This window comes from Oncorhynchus keta, chromosome 11 (genome assembly GCF_023373465.1).
Source record: "Oncorhynchus keta strain PuntledgeMale-10-30-2019 chromosome 11, Oket_V2, whole genome shotgun sequence".
Lineage (NCBI taxonomy): Eukaryota > Metazoa > Chordata > Actinopteri > Salmoniformes > Salmonidae > Oncorhynchus > Oncorhynchus keta.
The window spans coordinates 31479602-31495808 of NC_068431.1; the positions used below are offsets into that span (position 1 = coordinate 31479602).

General features: G+C 40.6%; 1 protein-coding gene across 1 annotated transcript in view; it reads left to right on the forward strand.

The window, feature by feature from the left end:
- The first annotated feature begins 638 nt into the window (after positions 1–638).
- The window catches only part of LOC118390063 (dehydrogenase/reductase SDR family member 11-like), a 29693-nt gene continuing 14124 nt past the window's right edge, over positions 639–16207 (forward strand). The window contains exon 1 of the mRNA XM_035780235.1: positions 639–972. Coding sequence (XP_035636128.1) covers positions 841–972 — 132 coding nt within the window. The 5' untranslated portion in view covers positions 639–840. The remainder of the gene's footprint in view (positions 973–16207) is intronic.

A 16207-nucleotide genomic window follows, 5' to 3' on the forward strand; every position in this document is an offset into this window, starting at 1 on the left:
AGGACCTGGGAATCAGCCGGGAAACTCAGAGGCCATATAGAGTCCGAAGATACAGAGGGTCCAGTGAGGACAGTGACTTGTCTCAATTTAAATAGACCAATCTGAACTAAACTTGTGCACATTGTTGCATTTCTTTTGTTGTATTTACGTTGCAATAATTGTATTGTGGTTCCAACTAACCAATCATGGCCCATGTGGTGCATTTATTACAGCATTATTTAATTATACTAATTTAAATAGGAAAACATATATATTTTAAATCTACATTGTCCTTGTGTTTGTTATTATCATTGAGATAAGATTTGATTATTGCTTACAAATGGTTTACCGGACGGGTACATTACATTTTGACTGGGTAGATACGTTTTGCATTTAGCCTAAATCAATTATTGACCAAAGTCAATACATTTTGAAGGAAATGTATGACATTGTCTCCTAGAGTACATCTAATAACCAATAAACTCATTGAATATAAATGTCTTTCTTTATTGTTCATAAATTCTGCAAAGAGGGCTCAGCAATGCAGCGGTTTCAGGTCTGCGAAAGTAAAAGCGCTAAAATTAACAAACGGAAGGGGACGTCAACCAAATACAGCGCAATGTTTGTCATTTAATATTTAATCCCGAGCGCAGGGTTTCCATACTGTGCTTTTTCCTGGATGCTACGAAAACAATATAAGGGAGGGTTGAATCGTGTAACAGACCGCCCCATATAAACAAGTAACTGTTATGTCTATTGTGACTGTTCAATAGACATAGGTAAACGAAATCTGTCGTTTTACTACGACAGTTTTGAAAACTAAGCTAGCTAGTCTTTGTAATAGCCAAATAATCAATTGAAATGGAGCGGTGGAAAGGCAGAGTAGCTCTCGTGACTGGAGCCTCGGTCGGGATTGGAGCGGCTGTTGCACGGGCTCTTGTCCAGCACGGCATGAAGGTTGTGGGATGTGCCAGGAATGTTGACAAGATAGAGGTGAGCAAACATTAAGCAATGTAAAAGTGAGAAAACTGTCGCAATCACTCAATGTAGCGATCTGACAGTTCCTCGGTTGGCTGAAGTGCGCCAAAAGACCAGTGTGCAGCTAACTGGCAGTGGCTAGCTATAGCCATTTTTTCTCACCTACAGTCATTGTTTCTCACTGTATTAGATAGAGATACACAGTAGCTAGCTTTAGCCAGACGATTCTAGTCTGCAATAGGTTTGCCTGCTATCGAATTCAGAATAAAATAGTACATTTCTGATTTACTTTGGCCTAACCAATTAAAATAAATGTAACATTTGAAACACAATTTACGCAAGCTTTACATGCGAGTTACAATGATGTAATGGTTTGTATATTTCTTGCTTTGCTATCTTTAATAAAAGCTATAATAGCCTGGAGTGAGGTTGCTCAATGCATAATGCATTTATTACAAAGTAGCACAAAGGCTAATATTAACATGTTATTACATAATGCCAGTCCTGATGTTTCTTTTTAGAAATCTTCATGTACCATTTTAAGAAAATGTTCAAATAATTTCCCAGTTATTAGCTAGCTAGCTACATATCTAATCACTATTATTCCGTTTTATACAACGGATGGGTCTAATCCTGAATGCTAATTGGTTAAAACTGCCTTCCAGACGGTGTCTATTCCACAAATTACCACCGCCCAAATCTATGAAGTTAAAATGCTTATTTACTCTCTTCAGTCTAACTGCGTAATTCACTGTCTCGCAAATTATAAACTTGATCTCCACTATAAAAAGCATCTAGACATTATCTCTCATTTCTTTGAGACTAACATTTAGCTTTCAACAGCAGAGATATGTTTAAACCTTGCTGTCTTTTGTTGCTAATTTATTCATTTACTCAACTTCATTTTGGGCCTAACAACACCCGTGACAATATATCCTCCAAACAGCGTCTTCTCAGGCGTTATCACTTAAATACGCATTCTCATTCTCTCTTTCCTAAGATTGAGAAATATATGTGGCATGTCTTGTCAACATTGCATTACTGACAGAAGTTGTCTTCTAAAGTGAATATACATTTTTTATTGTCACATACACCAGATATGTGCAGTGAAATGTGTTGTTTTACAGGGTCAGCCATAGTAGTACAGTGCCTCTGGAGCACATACACATGGCATCTTCAGCCCTCCACCCATTTGCTGATCACCTGGCTTCCTGTCCTGTCAATTGTTAACTGCTCCAGCTTTGGCCAGAATAGAGCACCACAGTATGACTCGTAATAAATATAAAACCTAGCAGTCAAATAGGGAAATGGTTCCAATTGTTATGATAACCATGTAAATCTCAGTAGAACAAGGTGACTTTTATCAATATATTTGCCTGTATTTACCCGCAAAACAATAAATGCTAATTAGCTGCTGTCACGCCCTGACCTTACGAGATCCTTTTTATTCTCTATTTTGGTTAGGTCAGGGTGTGACTAGGGTGTGTAGTCTAGTTTTTTCATTTCTATGTTGGCCTGGTATGGTTCCCAATCAGAGGCAGCTGTCTATCATTGTCTCTGATTGGGGATCATATTTGGCAGCCTTTTCCCACTGTGTTTTTGTGGGATCTTGTCTATGTATAGTTGCCTGCAAGCACTATATTGGCTTCATGTTTCGTTTTGGCGCTTTGTTTTCTGTGAGTTTCGTCAAATGAACATGAGGAACTCTATGCACGCTGTGCCTTGGTCCATTAATTCAACCAACGGTCGTGACAGAAGATCCCACCACCAACGGACCAAGCTGCATGTCCAGGAGGAGCAGGGATCCTGGGCCTGGGAGAGAAGCCAGGAGTGGAGGACATCCTGGACTTGGGAGGAAATCGTGTCAGGAGACAAAAGCCTGCCATGGAAACAGTCGGATGAAGCGAAGGAGGAACAATGACGACACCAGGGTTCGCGGCCAGGACGCTCTCCTGAGTCCGTAGAGGAGCTTCAGTGATGGGACAAAACTGTATTGAGAAAAAGGTGTAAAAGTCCCCAAAAATATATATACTGTATATAAAAATGTAAAAAATAGTCACCTTGTCCGAGAGAGATTTACATGGTTATCAAAATATCACGCCAGGTAAGCCTACATGAATCGCAGCTCTTATTTTATTTGAGTGTTTCTATAATCTCTAAAGGGAAAAATGAATGGTGTAAAAACGATTGGAACCATTTCCCTGTTTGACCGCCTGGTTTTATGGGTATTATAACACCTCCACTGTGGGGCTCTATGGGCCCCTGTCCTTGACTTCTGCAAAACACCACAGCCACTTAGTTTCTCTAGATCAATCAGAGATTAGAGCAGTGACGTGACGGCGTGCCATTGCAATCTATAGACCAGACTTACTCTTTTCCATTGATACGGAAGCGTTTGTCCACTATTAAAAGTTTGGATTTGTTCCATTATTTAGGCTACAAAAAGTTACTGCAATGTTAAAACATCTTATTATTCTACAGGGTCACCATTGTTTTGAAGGTTGACAAACTCTGACACCTTTCTTGAACTTTGCTTTACTATTCATTTTCATATTTTAGCAGACACTCTTACCCAGAGCAACTAGGTCTAAGTGCCTTGCTCAAGGGCACATCACCAGATGTGAGGGATTCGAACTAGTGACCTTTCAGTTACTGGCCCAATGCTCTTAACTTCTAGGCTACCTGCCACCCATTCAGCAACCTTTTGAATTTCAGGTTTCTGATATTGGAAATCACGGGTGATAAAAAGACAGGCTATTTGTTCTTTATTATAATATGCTTGGCTTTACACAAGATTCCACTGACACTTTTGCAACCCCAGGCCATCTCCAATGTTTGGCCAAGAACTGAGGGAACGATGTCAGAAGCTGGAAGGTGAAGAAGGAGCGACGAGTTTTCAACGCCCCCTCTCTCGGACAGACTGCATCACTTGTATGAGGCCTCTGAGCATTGTCTGTGTTTGAGCTGAAGGGGAAAGGGGGGGCACAAAGCTGGCATTGTACCCCCTCTGCCATGCCCACACTGGGGACTGGCTGTAACAGTGCCAAGCAGGGTATGCGCTCACTGAAACAGGGGCTTGTAACTAAGTGTCCATCACCATTTTATGCTCTTTTTCTACATGGGGAAAATTAGGTGATGAGTACAATGTAGGCTACATATCCCAAGATAGCTATGTTCTTTGATAGCAGACAAGACACAGGTAGTTATAGACAGGTTTCCTAACAACATCAAAAGGACGCACACACATTGCATGAGTAGAAGGCTGTGTGTTATGGTTCTGAACGGTCAGATAGCAACAATGACAAGAAGCTGCCATGTGGGGAATCATAGGTGACTTGTTTTATTTAACCAGGAAAGTCCGTTTAGAACAAATTCTTATTTACAATGACAGCCTAGGAACAGTGGGTTAACTGCCATGTTCAGAACAGCAGATTTTTACATTGGGGATTCAATCTAGCAACCTTTCCATTACTGGCCCAATGCTCTAACCACTAGGCTACCTGCCATTTTAGCTAGTTGAATTTGTTTTTGATACCATGTCTTGTTTTGAGGAGTTTTGACTTATACCACATCTAATGTTAATATGGTAAAGATTCGCAACTATGTCTTTGAGAAATAATAAGAGCTTATAAAATTTTATTGAAGACAAAATATAGTTTACATGTTGTCAATAATTCTATAGTTCTAAACCAATCCAATATGTTTTGTCCTGAAGATCTGCACGCATCGGTTTCATTGCTAAACAACACACCCGTCTATTGACCTAGATGAATCCCTATCTAATCCCATTGCTAATGTTCCTATATTATCTGGTTGGCCAGTTCCTGTGTAACAAAGGCCTGAATGAGTGGAGTTGAAACTTAGGGGGAATGTGACAGCAGTAGAGGCCAGTGTCACTGAGAAGGTAGAAAAATAGTAGAAAACAGAAAAGGAAACTATAATGAGATGGATGGAGATGTGTGGTCGCCAAGGGCTGCCTGCAGGAATGGGGAGATGGAATAGGAGCAACTTGGCTTCAAGAAGCAGGTGCCAGGCCATTACTGACATTAAACAATCCATTCTCTCATTGAAACTGATATTCAGCCAATCTAGCTACAGTAGGACTGTTGTGACCTCGTACCTTGCATAATGCTATAGTAATTACCAAGGTGTTTCAGTATAATGAATCCTATGATAGTAGGTTGAGACCTTATGTTTCAGTTACTTCATTAAGAAGATTCGCTATGCATTCATGGTCATCAATTGTATGCCTGTGCCAGCCCTGCTCTGTTGTCGTTCACATTCAGGAGCTCTTTGACTGTCACATAAAAGCAAAGTGTCTTTGGCTATATTTAGGCTAGAGCAATAGCCTAGTCGTACCACAGGCGTGTTGATGGGTGTGTTTTGTTGTTCTCCAGTCCCCTTTGGGTGTTTCGCATAGAACTTCATTGATTTATAACTTAGACTGTCAGTAAGTTTGATTGGTTGAATGTTAAGAATGATAACAGATTTAAACAAAGATTGATGCCTTAGTTTGTCCTGCTTTGCCCCGCCATGTTACAGCAGTTGGTCATGTTTTAGGCCTAGTTTGTGGTTGCACCCACGGATGTCATACACTGCACTCAAACTAATATAATAGCTACAGTAGGCTATAATTCACTTAGCAGATACATTTATCCAATGCGACTAAAGCAACATTTTAATACATTAGTGTTGGAACGATGCTTTGTACATTTCCTATCACGGGCCAACAAGCAGGTAAAAAGGCATCCCACTTGCGGTCAGACTCTGAACTGTAATTCACATAAAAATGACGGCAGTATTTAATCATCCCATGCTGTTCCAATATAAATTGACCTTTACTGTACAGTGAGTGTATAGTGCTAAATTGACCACATATGACCACACAGGACTGTGCACTGAGACTTTAGACAAGACTGATTTCAGTGTGACTGTGATGTGTGGCCCAGGCGGGAGTTTAAGACAAGCTGGAGAGGGGGCGATGAGGGTGTCTGTCATTTAATCTATGAGTGGCTGCACTTTGGGCTCATTCAATTCCTAGAAGATGTATGAGTGGCGGTGCGTGGCATGATGCAGTTGCAGCAGGACAATCATGGTGTCATCTTTGGATCTAGTGTGAAATAATTCAGCTAGAATATTCCACTGACCTTGGTTTGAAGGGGAGACGAGGGGCTAACAAAGATGGAGGGGCCCCAGACCCCTGTCTCAGTTGGTGTCCTTTTGATTGGTCAGGAGTTTCTAAGGTTAACCTTTTTTTGATATCCAACCATCTTCATCATTAGCATATCTTAACATTTCTGTGTCATTATTTGAACAGAGACCTTCAGTGATGCTTACTGCTGCATAATTGTGGGAAATAATGGGTCACCCTAGCCTACTTTCAAGTACCTTTGTTCAATGTGCCCTGAGCTGCAATAGACAATCTTCTATAAACATAATGATGTTATACGATTGATAAATTACAGAGTAATCCTACATTTGAACTGTTATTGCCAATGGCGAGCAGGTCAGTTGTAAAGCCAGTGACAATAATGGACTTATTATCAGATTTTCCTACACAACCCCCCAGTCCAGCCCAGTTTGTCATGTTTGCCAAAGATGGACCAGTGTACAGTATGTAAGGGTATATTTGGCGTTGCTCTGCTTGTGAAGGATAGGATTCCATAGGGAGCTGAAGAGGATCGGTCTGGCCCTGGCCTTCAGTGATAGGAGTAGTGTGCTGTGCTGCTGTGCCTGGCCTGCATCTTAAAGCTGGAGTTCTCTGTGAGGTGTTAATGGGTAGAATTCTAGTGGGGTTGCCCAACTTGCTTTGAAAGAACATACTGTAGGTCTATAAATCACACAAGAAGAATGCATTTGACATGACAGCCAACTTTATTTAGCCTTGTACAGCACCGTAAGGCTCCAGGAATATGTGGTTGAATCCTTTGATTTGCTGTGTGTTAATGTCAGCATGTCAGCAGAGCTTTAGTGGTACAATGGCCCTGGTCAGTCCGGACCACTGGTTTCACTGTAGCAGACAGTGGCAGTCAGTGCTGTTTCAGATGAGGGAAGACGATAATTCTTTTAGTGAGCATGGCCTTATTTCTATTACTGCATATTGAATGACTGTTATTCAAATTCCATTCACCCTGTTCAATGTAACAGCGATAGGTTTAGGCTACTGCTCAAATTTTCCCAATACCCATCATGAGGTTGCCACAACCTAGCCTATGAATGAAAGTTTACAACTAGGTGCACACAGGTCGAGAGAAAAATTTGAAGTGACATTCACTGACACATGGGCAGACAGTGACACATTCAATACCGCCTTGCACACTCTTGCTTGCATCTAGCTGATATGGGGTGTAATCGTTAGTCTAACAGTTGCAAACAAGAGTTTCTATTGAATAAAATAGAATCGGCAGAATGAATAAACCCCTGATCATGCGTAAACACAGTTCACTTTCATAACAGCCACGTTTTTATTCCTTCTCGCATCTATGTGCTCTCCTCCTCTCATCTTTTCCCTTCGTTGCTTATGGACATCAGTGCACAACACATCAGCTGTATATGCCCAGGCGAATACACCTTTCCAACCAAACCATATCACAACTGCTACACACAGCCTACATCGCTGTCGCCATATTAGCTAAAGTAACGTCATAGCCAACATAGCTAATAGAACTAACGCATTACTAAACCTAATACAATCATGCAGTAACATTACAGTGTACAGTCAGTAAGCAGTTTAGCTTTACTTTAAGTCAGCGGGCCCCTGTGGCAATAAATTAGTAAAACCAAAAGCTTACCTTGACTTAGAAGAGTTCCAGTGTTGTGTTGGATAGTCATAGCCAGCTAGCTAACATAACATCCCGTTGTTTGAGCAGGGTGTTTGAGTAGGCTAAACTAGCAGGCTGTATTTGCTAGCTAAGTAAGTGAAACTGAAAGTGAAAATAATGACAATGTCTCTCTCGCTCTCTTGCTTCGCCTTTCATTTGTTCAAAATAGTTCAACTATTGTCTTTCTCTCTCTTCGAGTCAACTACTCAGCACATTTTATGCACTGCAGTGCAGGTTTTGTATTGAAGTCAATGTACACATAGGATGACGGAAGCTAGCTGTCCTTCGGCTACACCATAGTGCTACTCTACAGAGTGCTGTTGAGGCATTGCAAAATATGTTTTAATCAATTATTTGGTGAAGTGATTATATTTAGTACAGTTTTATCTAAAAATAATAACTTTTTAAATGTTTTACCATTTTTATTTGAAAATTAAAGAGAGATGCACACTCTAGGAGCTCAGATGCAAAAATGTAATTACCAACGTTTCGACAGCCAAGCTGTCTTTATCAGGGTAATCACAAACACTGTGGGATGACTCGTTTATGTAGTGTCAAAAGATACAGGTGTCTGTAATCATGGCCAAGAGTGGCCTAATATCATTGGTTAATTATCAAATATTAAAATGGTATACAAAGAACAGCATACAAACAACAAATGGATAGCATACGATCATAAATTAATTTAACTACAAAAGTTTACAAACAATTACAATGGCAAAGTCACAATAATCACAAGAATGGCTTCAGATCAAAGTCTACGTTGAGACCGAAGGGAGCAAGGGTCTAGCTAGCTAACAGTACACATTAACTTCAAATGAAAATGACTTTCTGTCAACATTAGAAACATGTCATATCTGAAAATGTAGCTAACTAGACTATCTTACCCGTGCTCTGAAATTGGAGTAGATATCCAGAGCAAATTTACCAGCTATCAGCTGTTGTCACAGTGACATTCTAATGAAATGGTTACTTGCATAGTGGAGTCTTTTGTTAAGACATGTAGCTATCTAGCTAGGTAAACAATGAACCATAATCCCAATTCATAACTTTACTACCCTCCATGAATCTGCAGGTAGCTAACCAATCAGGTTCAATGTTAGCTAACTAAGGTTAAAACTAGCAAGTGGCTCTGAGCTATGAATAATAAGATCATACACGTAACGAGCTAGCCAGCTAACATTAGCTAGCTAGCTAACAGTACACTTTAACTTGAAATGAAAACAACTTTCTGTCAAAATTAGAAATGTGTAATATCTGAAAATGTACCTACTATCTTCTACTATCGACTATCTTACCCATATACATCATGGATGGACGCCTCTCCCTGTCACGAATGCCATGGTTGCCCTTAGTTTAAAGATGTGATCCGGAGAGAGGTGTTTTCTCCATCTCCTTACCTATCATGCTCTATCGAGCTCGGTCCTCCAGAAAGTGGAGAGCAACACTTATGCAATTCTACTACGAGATACTTTTTTTTAAAAGCCGCTTTAGACTGGATTACCTACACATACTGACCAGCTCAATAGACAGAAGCGAGCTATATGGTAGACCAATCAGGACTCATCTCTCAGCATGTCCAGCCCACTCATTATCTCAGCCAATCATGGCTAGTCTGTTATTAAGTCTGTTATTAAGGCACATGAAAGTTCATATGTTCCAGAAAGCATTTCTGCCAAAAATTGTTTAGATTAAAAAAAAACATTTACGTTCAAATGTCTCTCCTGTGAGGTAGTCACCCGCGACATATGCCTCGTTTCCAGAAACCAGTCACATTATAAAATAAGGCTGTAACATAACAAAATGTGGAAACAGTCAAGGGATCTGAATACTTTCTGAATGCACTGTATCTCTTCGAGCTATCAGAAAAGGGATGTCACCCTTCCATAAAGAAATTTCACCATAATCACCCGTGGATATTCTTGACAAACAAATCAGTGTCTTTTCAGCTGTCTGTTATGTCAGTGTGTCAATGCTCAGGAATAGACCCAGCAGGAATGTGGATGGATTGTGAAAGTCCCTTTCTCATTTTCTCTCTTTCCATCAATTTACCACTTGAGCTTCTCAACATCATGTTTGCTTTGATATTGAAAAGCCTATTTGGTTTTGATTTCAATAAAAAGCTATGGTTTTAGTTGAGAAGCAAAGGTTCAACAAATGCAATATACTGTAGGTGTAGTAATTTGAACCCTTTTGTCATACCTTTCACTGTATGCCAAAACTGCATAAGACATGATCTTATTCTTGGCACAACATGCTCAATCATGTTTCAAAGGACTGGAGCCTGACACTGTAGAGAGTTTGAGTCTTTTCCCTGCTCTGGCTCCGCATTCCTGTGGTTTTAGATGAGGCTCAGTGGCCTGGTCCCATATCTTTTTGTGCTGTCTTGCCAATTCCTATGGTCATTTTCATGCCAAAAGACCAATCGACCATAGTAGTTGGCAAGACAACACAAACAGATCTGGGACCAGGCCATGGGCTCAGTCAGTGGATTGTGAATAGCTTTGTCTCTCTGCCTGGCCCCAGCCCGCCACCCATTGTATCTGTGAGACTGTCACTGTGGTGCCACTGGAGTGACATGCCCCCCCAACTCCCCCCTCTTGTAACTGTGGGTTCTAGGCGGTTAGCCAGTCTGAAGTTCAGTTTGCTCATGGTGAGTAGTTTTCACACAGCAAAGCAAGGCTTTGAAGTGGGTCAGACCAGTAAGGGGTGACTTCACATTATTTTACTCTGTCTTTCTTTCTCTCTCACTTTCTCTGTCTCTCTCTTTCCATCATCCAGCTTCTTAACATCAAGTTTGATTTAATTTTGAAAAGCCTATTTGGTTTTGATTTCAATAAAAAGTTGAGGTGCAAAGGTCCAACAAATGCGATATACTGTAGGTGTTGTAGTTTTGACACTTTTGTCATACCTTTTACTGTATGCCAAAACTGCATAAGACATGATCTTATTCTTGGCACCTCTCTCACAGGTGACGATCAATGTTAGTTTTAGCTGTTTGGGAAAATCTGCATTCACATGACCTAAACAAAATGTGTATTCAGTCCCTGAAAAAAAATCCCTGTGTCTGCATGTTGAAGTACCTGCAGTGCAGGTAGGGTATTTGATTAGTCAGTTCACCCCGCAGCTCATCTGCTTATCACTAATTCATTGGCAGCAGTTTGTCTGACCCACAGGACTTTTCCACTGACTTTTGATTTTCCGTTTGGATCGAAGTGGATAAACCACTGCATCTAGCCTATCTGATGATGTGGTGATTTTCCCCGTTTTAGACCGCTTTCTTCGGGTTTGGTGCCTAATGAACATGACCCTATTCTCTGTGTTCACCCTGTGGAGCTCTCTCTCTTTCTTTAGTACCTAGCCTGGCCCTGTGTGTCTGTTGGTCCTCAGGCAGGCACATCCTTTCACGCTGCTGTGGCTTCAGCAGACGGGATTACTATGTCTGCAACTCTGCATGTGCTCTCCATATCTCTCTGAAGTCGCTCAGATCTTGGTTCAAATAGTCATTTTTTTCTTTCAAGTGCTTTAGCTGTGCTTGATTGAGCCTGCCTGGTGCAATGGAACCAACAAAATAGTCCCAAAACCACTCAAGCAAACACTCAACTAATTTGGAACTTTTCAAATACTATTTCAACCCATGTCTGCTCTGAAGTGCTCTCTGTGGGTAAGGTTGAGGGGGGAAAGTGGGGTAGAAAAACAGTAAAGAAGAACTACCTAAGTGCCACTGAGGTGTTGGAGCTAGAGGCTCTGACCAGAAGGATGTGAGAGAGAGGAGAGAGAGAGAATTATACAATACACTGACCGAACTAGGCTGCATCACAAAACACTGAGACAAGAGCTAGGTTCATTGAGTTCATATTTTCCAGTGGAGGAGGGGACAAATACTGCTGAGGAAAAGGAATATAGCTACAGTACAAATCCAGAGGGAATGCAGAAGTGATGAGACTGTCACGGCGGCACAGTGTGCACTAAGGCTGGGATTTGCCAGGGACCTCACAATCCGATATTATCACCATGCTTAGGTGCCAATACGATATGTGTTGCCATTCTCACAAGTCTATATGTATTGCAATTTGATGTTGCTAACTACATATCTGCTGCAAAGAGACGAGAGAGCATGAGGGGAAGTAAATGTGCTGAAAACGTGTTGACTCGCTATTTAAAAAGAAGAGAGTCAAATATCGATATAATATACAGTACAAGTCAAAAGTTTGGACACACCTTCTCATTTCAGGGTTTTTCTTTATTTGACTATTTTCTACATTGTAGAATAATATTGAAGACATCAAAACTATTAAATAACACATATGGAATCATGTAGTAACCACAAAAGTGTTAAACAAATCAAAATATATGTACATTTGAGATTCTTCAAAGTAGCCACCCTTTGCCTTGATGACAGCTTTGCACACTATTGGCATTCTCTCAACCAGCTTCGTGAGGTAGTCACCTGGAATACATTTCAATTAACAGCTGTGCCTTGTTAAAAGCAAATGCTCAATGTTTTTGATAGATTTCAACTAGTATTTGAACCCAGATCTGCTGTTCCTCAGGCCAGTGCCAGCCTTGTTCTGTATCAAAATTGGGCTTAGGTGGTGGGCGTGGTGGGGCATGGCCATGGGTGTGACCAATGAAGCGGTGCTGACCGAACATTTTCGGTCAGCCCTCTTGTTGACCACAGTGACAAAATGTAGCTGTTTTAAAGCAGGTTTCCTGCAATTCTACACATTTGGCCAAGGCTTATTGTAATGTCTACGCTAACAAACTGGAAGTGAGTACAGGGAGTGAGTTTAATAAATAAACGAACATGGCACAAAACAAGAAACATGAGCAGCATGCAGCATACAAACACAGAAACAGAGTCAACGCCTGAGGAAAGAGCCAAAGGAATCACAGATATAGGAGAGGTAGGTAATCAGGAAGGTGATGGAGTCCAGGTGAGTCTCATGAGGCGCAGGTGCACGTAACGATGGTGGCAGGTGTGCGTAATAATTACTAAACTGGCGACAATGAGCACCGGAGAGGGGAAGAGGGAGTAGATGTGACACTTATGCTATCTGAGTGACTTAAACATTATATCAAAATCAATGGGAGCCCATGCTAGGACAAAAATACTCTTGAATGCATCATTTTTTACATTTTAGATTCTCTCTGACTGTGTAGCTTTTAATTTGGTGATTGTTAGTTCTCAAAGGTGATCTTATAAAAAATATATATAGGCCCATTATCTTTTCTACATACTTTCTATCTGGTATTAGTAGTTTAAGTTTACAGTTTTCTTTTTACTGTTTGGACATAGGCGTCCCAAGAAAAAAAAACACTAAGCAGAAAAATGCTGGTCTACTAGAGTTGGGTCTTCACCTCTCCTCAGCCACAGTGATGTACAGTAGGCCAGGGGTTCTCATACTTTTTGGGGACGGGACCCCTTTTGTGATATAAAAAAATAAATAATGAGTGGAGTATTAGCTATACATATTTAAAAGAAATATGCATGACTTACTGACATGGAGTGTTCCATGTTCCTGCTGGTAGCAGGCCTCAACTTGGATGTAGGGAAATGTCCTGCCTTGGAGTATTGTTATATTCATCTCTACCAGGTGCCTGAAAATCACATGACAAACCTGCATAGATTAACAAAAGAAAATGGTAACTGTATTTATTCAATTGAAGTCATGACAGCCGTAGATTCTTTACACAGCCGTGTACAGGTTTTTGTTGCAGCACCTCACTACCACCTCATTCAACTAATTGTGGTCTAAATTGAACAAAAAAATTGTACAGTTTAGTGCCCTGGGACTGAAATCACCCATGTCTGTATTATTGAATGACCATCTCAACTTACAAGCTTAGCTACCTACAATTCTGCATGATAGAAATAGAGCCACATGTTATTCTCTATCTAACCTTGTGAATACACTCGAAGGACAAGATGATTTTCCTGGTGGCTGGGCACTTGAGTGGCAGCGTAGCCTAGTGGTTAGAGTGTTGGACTAGTAACCGAAAGGTTGCAAAATCAATTCCCTGAGCTGACATGGTACAAATCTGTCATTCTGCCCCTGAAGAAGGCAGTTAACCCACTGTTCCTAGGCCATCATTGAAATTAAGAATTTGTTCTTAACTGACTGAATTGTCTGTGAGTATAACAGAACTGATATTGCAAGCGAAAGCCTGAGAAAAATCCAATCCGGAAGTGACTCATCTTTTGAAAGCTCTGCGTTCCAATGCGTCCCTATTGAGCAGTGAATGGGCTATCAACCAGATTACTTTTTCTCCGTATTCCCCAAGGTGTCTACAGCATTGTGACATAGTTTTACGCATTTATGTTGAAGAATACCCGTAAGCGGCTACATTGCGCAACTGGTCACCTGATGGCTCCGAGTGATTCTCGCGTAAAATACAGAGGTAGGCATTATTCCAAACGGTCCTACTGAAAAACCAATTGTCCCGGTGGATATATTATCGAATAGATATTTGAAAAACACCTTGAGGATTGATTATAAACAATGTTTGCCATGTTTCTGTCGATATTATGAAGCTAATTTGGAATATTTTTAGGCGTTTTCGTGACTGCAATTACTGGGTGATTTCTCAGCCGAACGTGAAGAACAAACGGAGCTATTTCGCCTACAAAAATAATATTTTGGGGAAAAAGGGACATTGGCTATCTAACTGGGAGTCTCGTGATTGAAAACATCCGAAGCTCATCAAAGGTAAACTATTTAATTTGATTGCTTTTCTGAATTCCGTGACCAAGTTACCTGCTGCTAGCTGGACAAAATGTTATGCTAGGCTATCGATAAACTTACACAAATGCTTGTCTAGCTTTGGCTGTAAAGCATATTTTGAAAATCTGAGATGACAGGGTGATTAACAAAAGTCTAAGCTGTGTCTCAATATATTTCACTTGTGATTTTCATGAATAGGAATATTTACTAGGAATATTTATGTCCGTTGCGTTATGCTAATTAGTGTCAGTCGATGATTACGCTCCCTCATGCGGGATGGGGAGTCACTAGAGGTTAAATGTGCCATATGTTTTACATTTTACATATTCATAAGCTTGATCAAGTTGTCACCAGTTTCTTTTTAGCTAGTCTATTTGCAGTGAAATTAAGAGGGACATTTTTCTTGACAACTTTTTCACTCACCAATTAATTAATCAATCAATAAATGAAGTAGTTTGACAAAAAGTGTTCAAAAGTTGGTAACAAGTCTTGAAAATATAGCTATAGTTTTTAGAAACCTAGCTAACATTAGCTACACTGCAGTGATGATGGTGGGAGTTAGCTAGCTACCTTTCCCCCAGCAGTTTAAATTTAGCTCGTTTTCTAGCTAAAGTTAATGGAATTTATATAAGCTATCAATCAGAAGGTTAACTAGCAAATATAATTGTTTTCCCCTTTTATCTAAATCTAGGATGAATGTCTGAGGCCAGATAGCTTACGCAACAGCGGCTGTCATTGCAATGGCTGGAGTTCATCTGAAATGTACCATTTGATTGATGGAACAATCCAGTCAATGGTTAGGTGACTGTGGTTTTGGCAGAGGGAACTGATTGGTCAGGAGTAAAGGTCCTGCCCCCAGAACTTCCTACAAATTTACAAAACGTTCTACAACGTGACAATAGTGACAGAACTCTGAGCACACACAGATTCAAAATCTTCAAGTGTATTTTTGATTCACAGCAGAATATTTGTAGTTGTAAATGGACTTGCAATAATTCAGACAGTTTTTTTAGCAAATTGTATTACATGTATTCAAATGTGAAGTTACAAGTTTGCGACCGTTGGTAAATCTTTCATACATCATGATACAAGCATGCAAAATTAAATTACACATTTGCGAATCGTCCTTGCAACTATGAATCTGAATGTGCTACCACGAAATTCTAAATAGAAACTCAAGTAGTTCTGTCATCATTATAATCCCTTACCAACCTGCCTCTGGAAGCAATGTCAGCACAATAACTGTTTGTCAGGAGCTTCATGAAATGGGTTTCCATGACTGAGCAGCCGCACACAAGCCTAAGATCACCATGCGGAATGCCAAGTGTTGGCTGCAGTGGTGTAAAGCATGCTGCCATTGGACTCTGGAGCAGGGGAAATGCATTCTCTAGAGTGATGAATCACCCTCCACCATCTGGCAGTCCAACGGACAAATCTGGATTTGGCAGATGCCAGGAAAAATGCTACCTGCCCGAATACATAGTACCAACTGTAAAGTTTGGTGGAGGAGTAATGGTCTGGGGCTGTTTTTCATGGTTCAGCCTAGGCCCCTAACATGCTGTCCAGACCGAACATGCGTGTGGAACTATCTCGCACATGTTGATTTTGTACATCCACATCAGACGCGATCCAGACACACAGGTGGAAATATTAAAATTAACTCTGAACCAAATACATTAATACGGGTGCAGGTCGAAACATTCA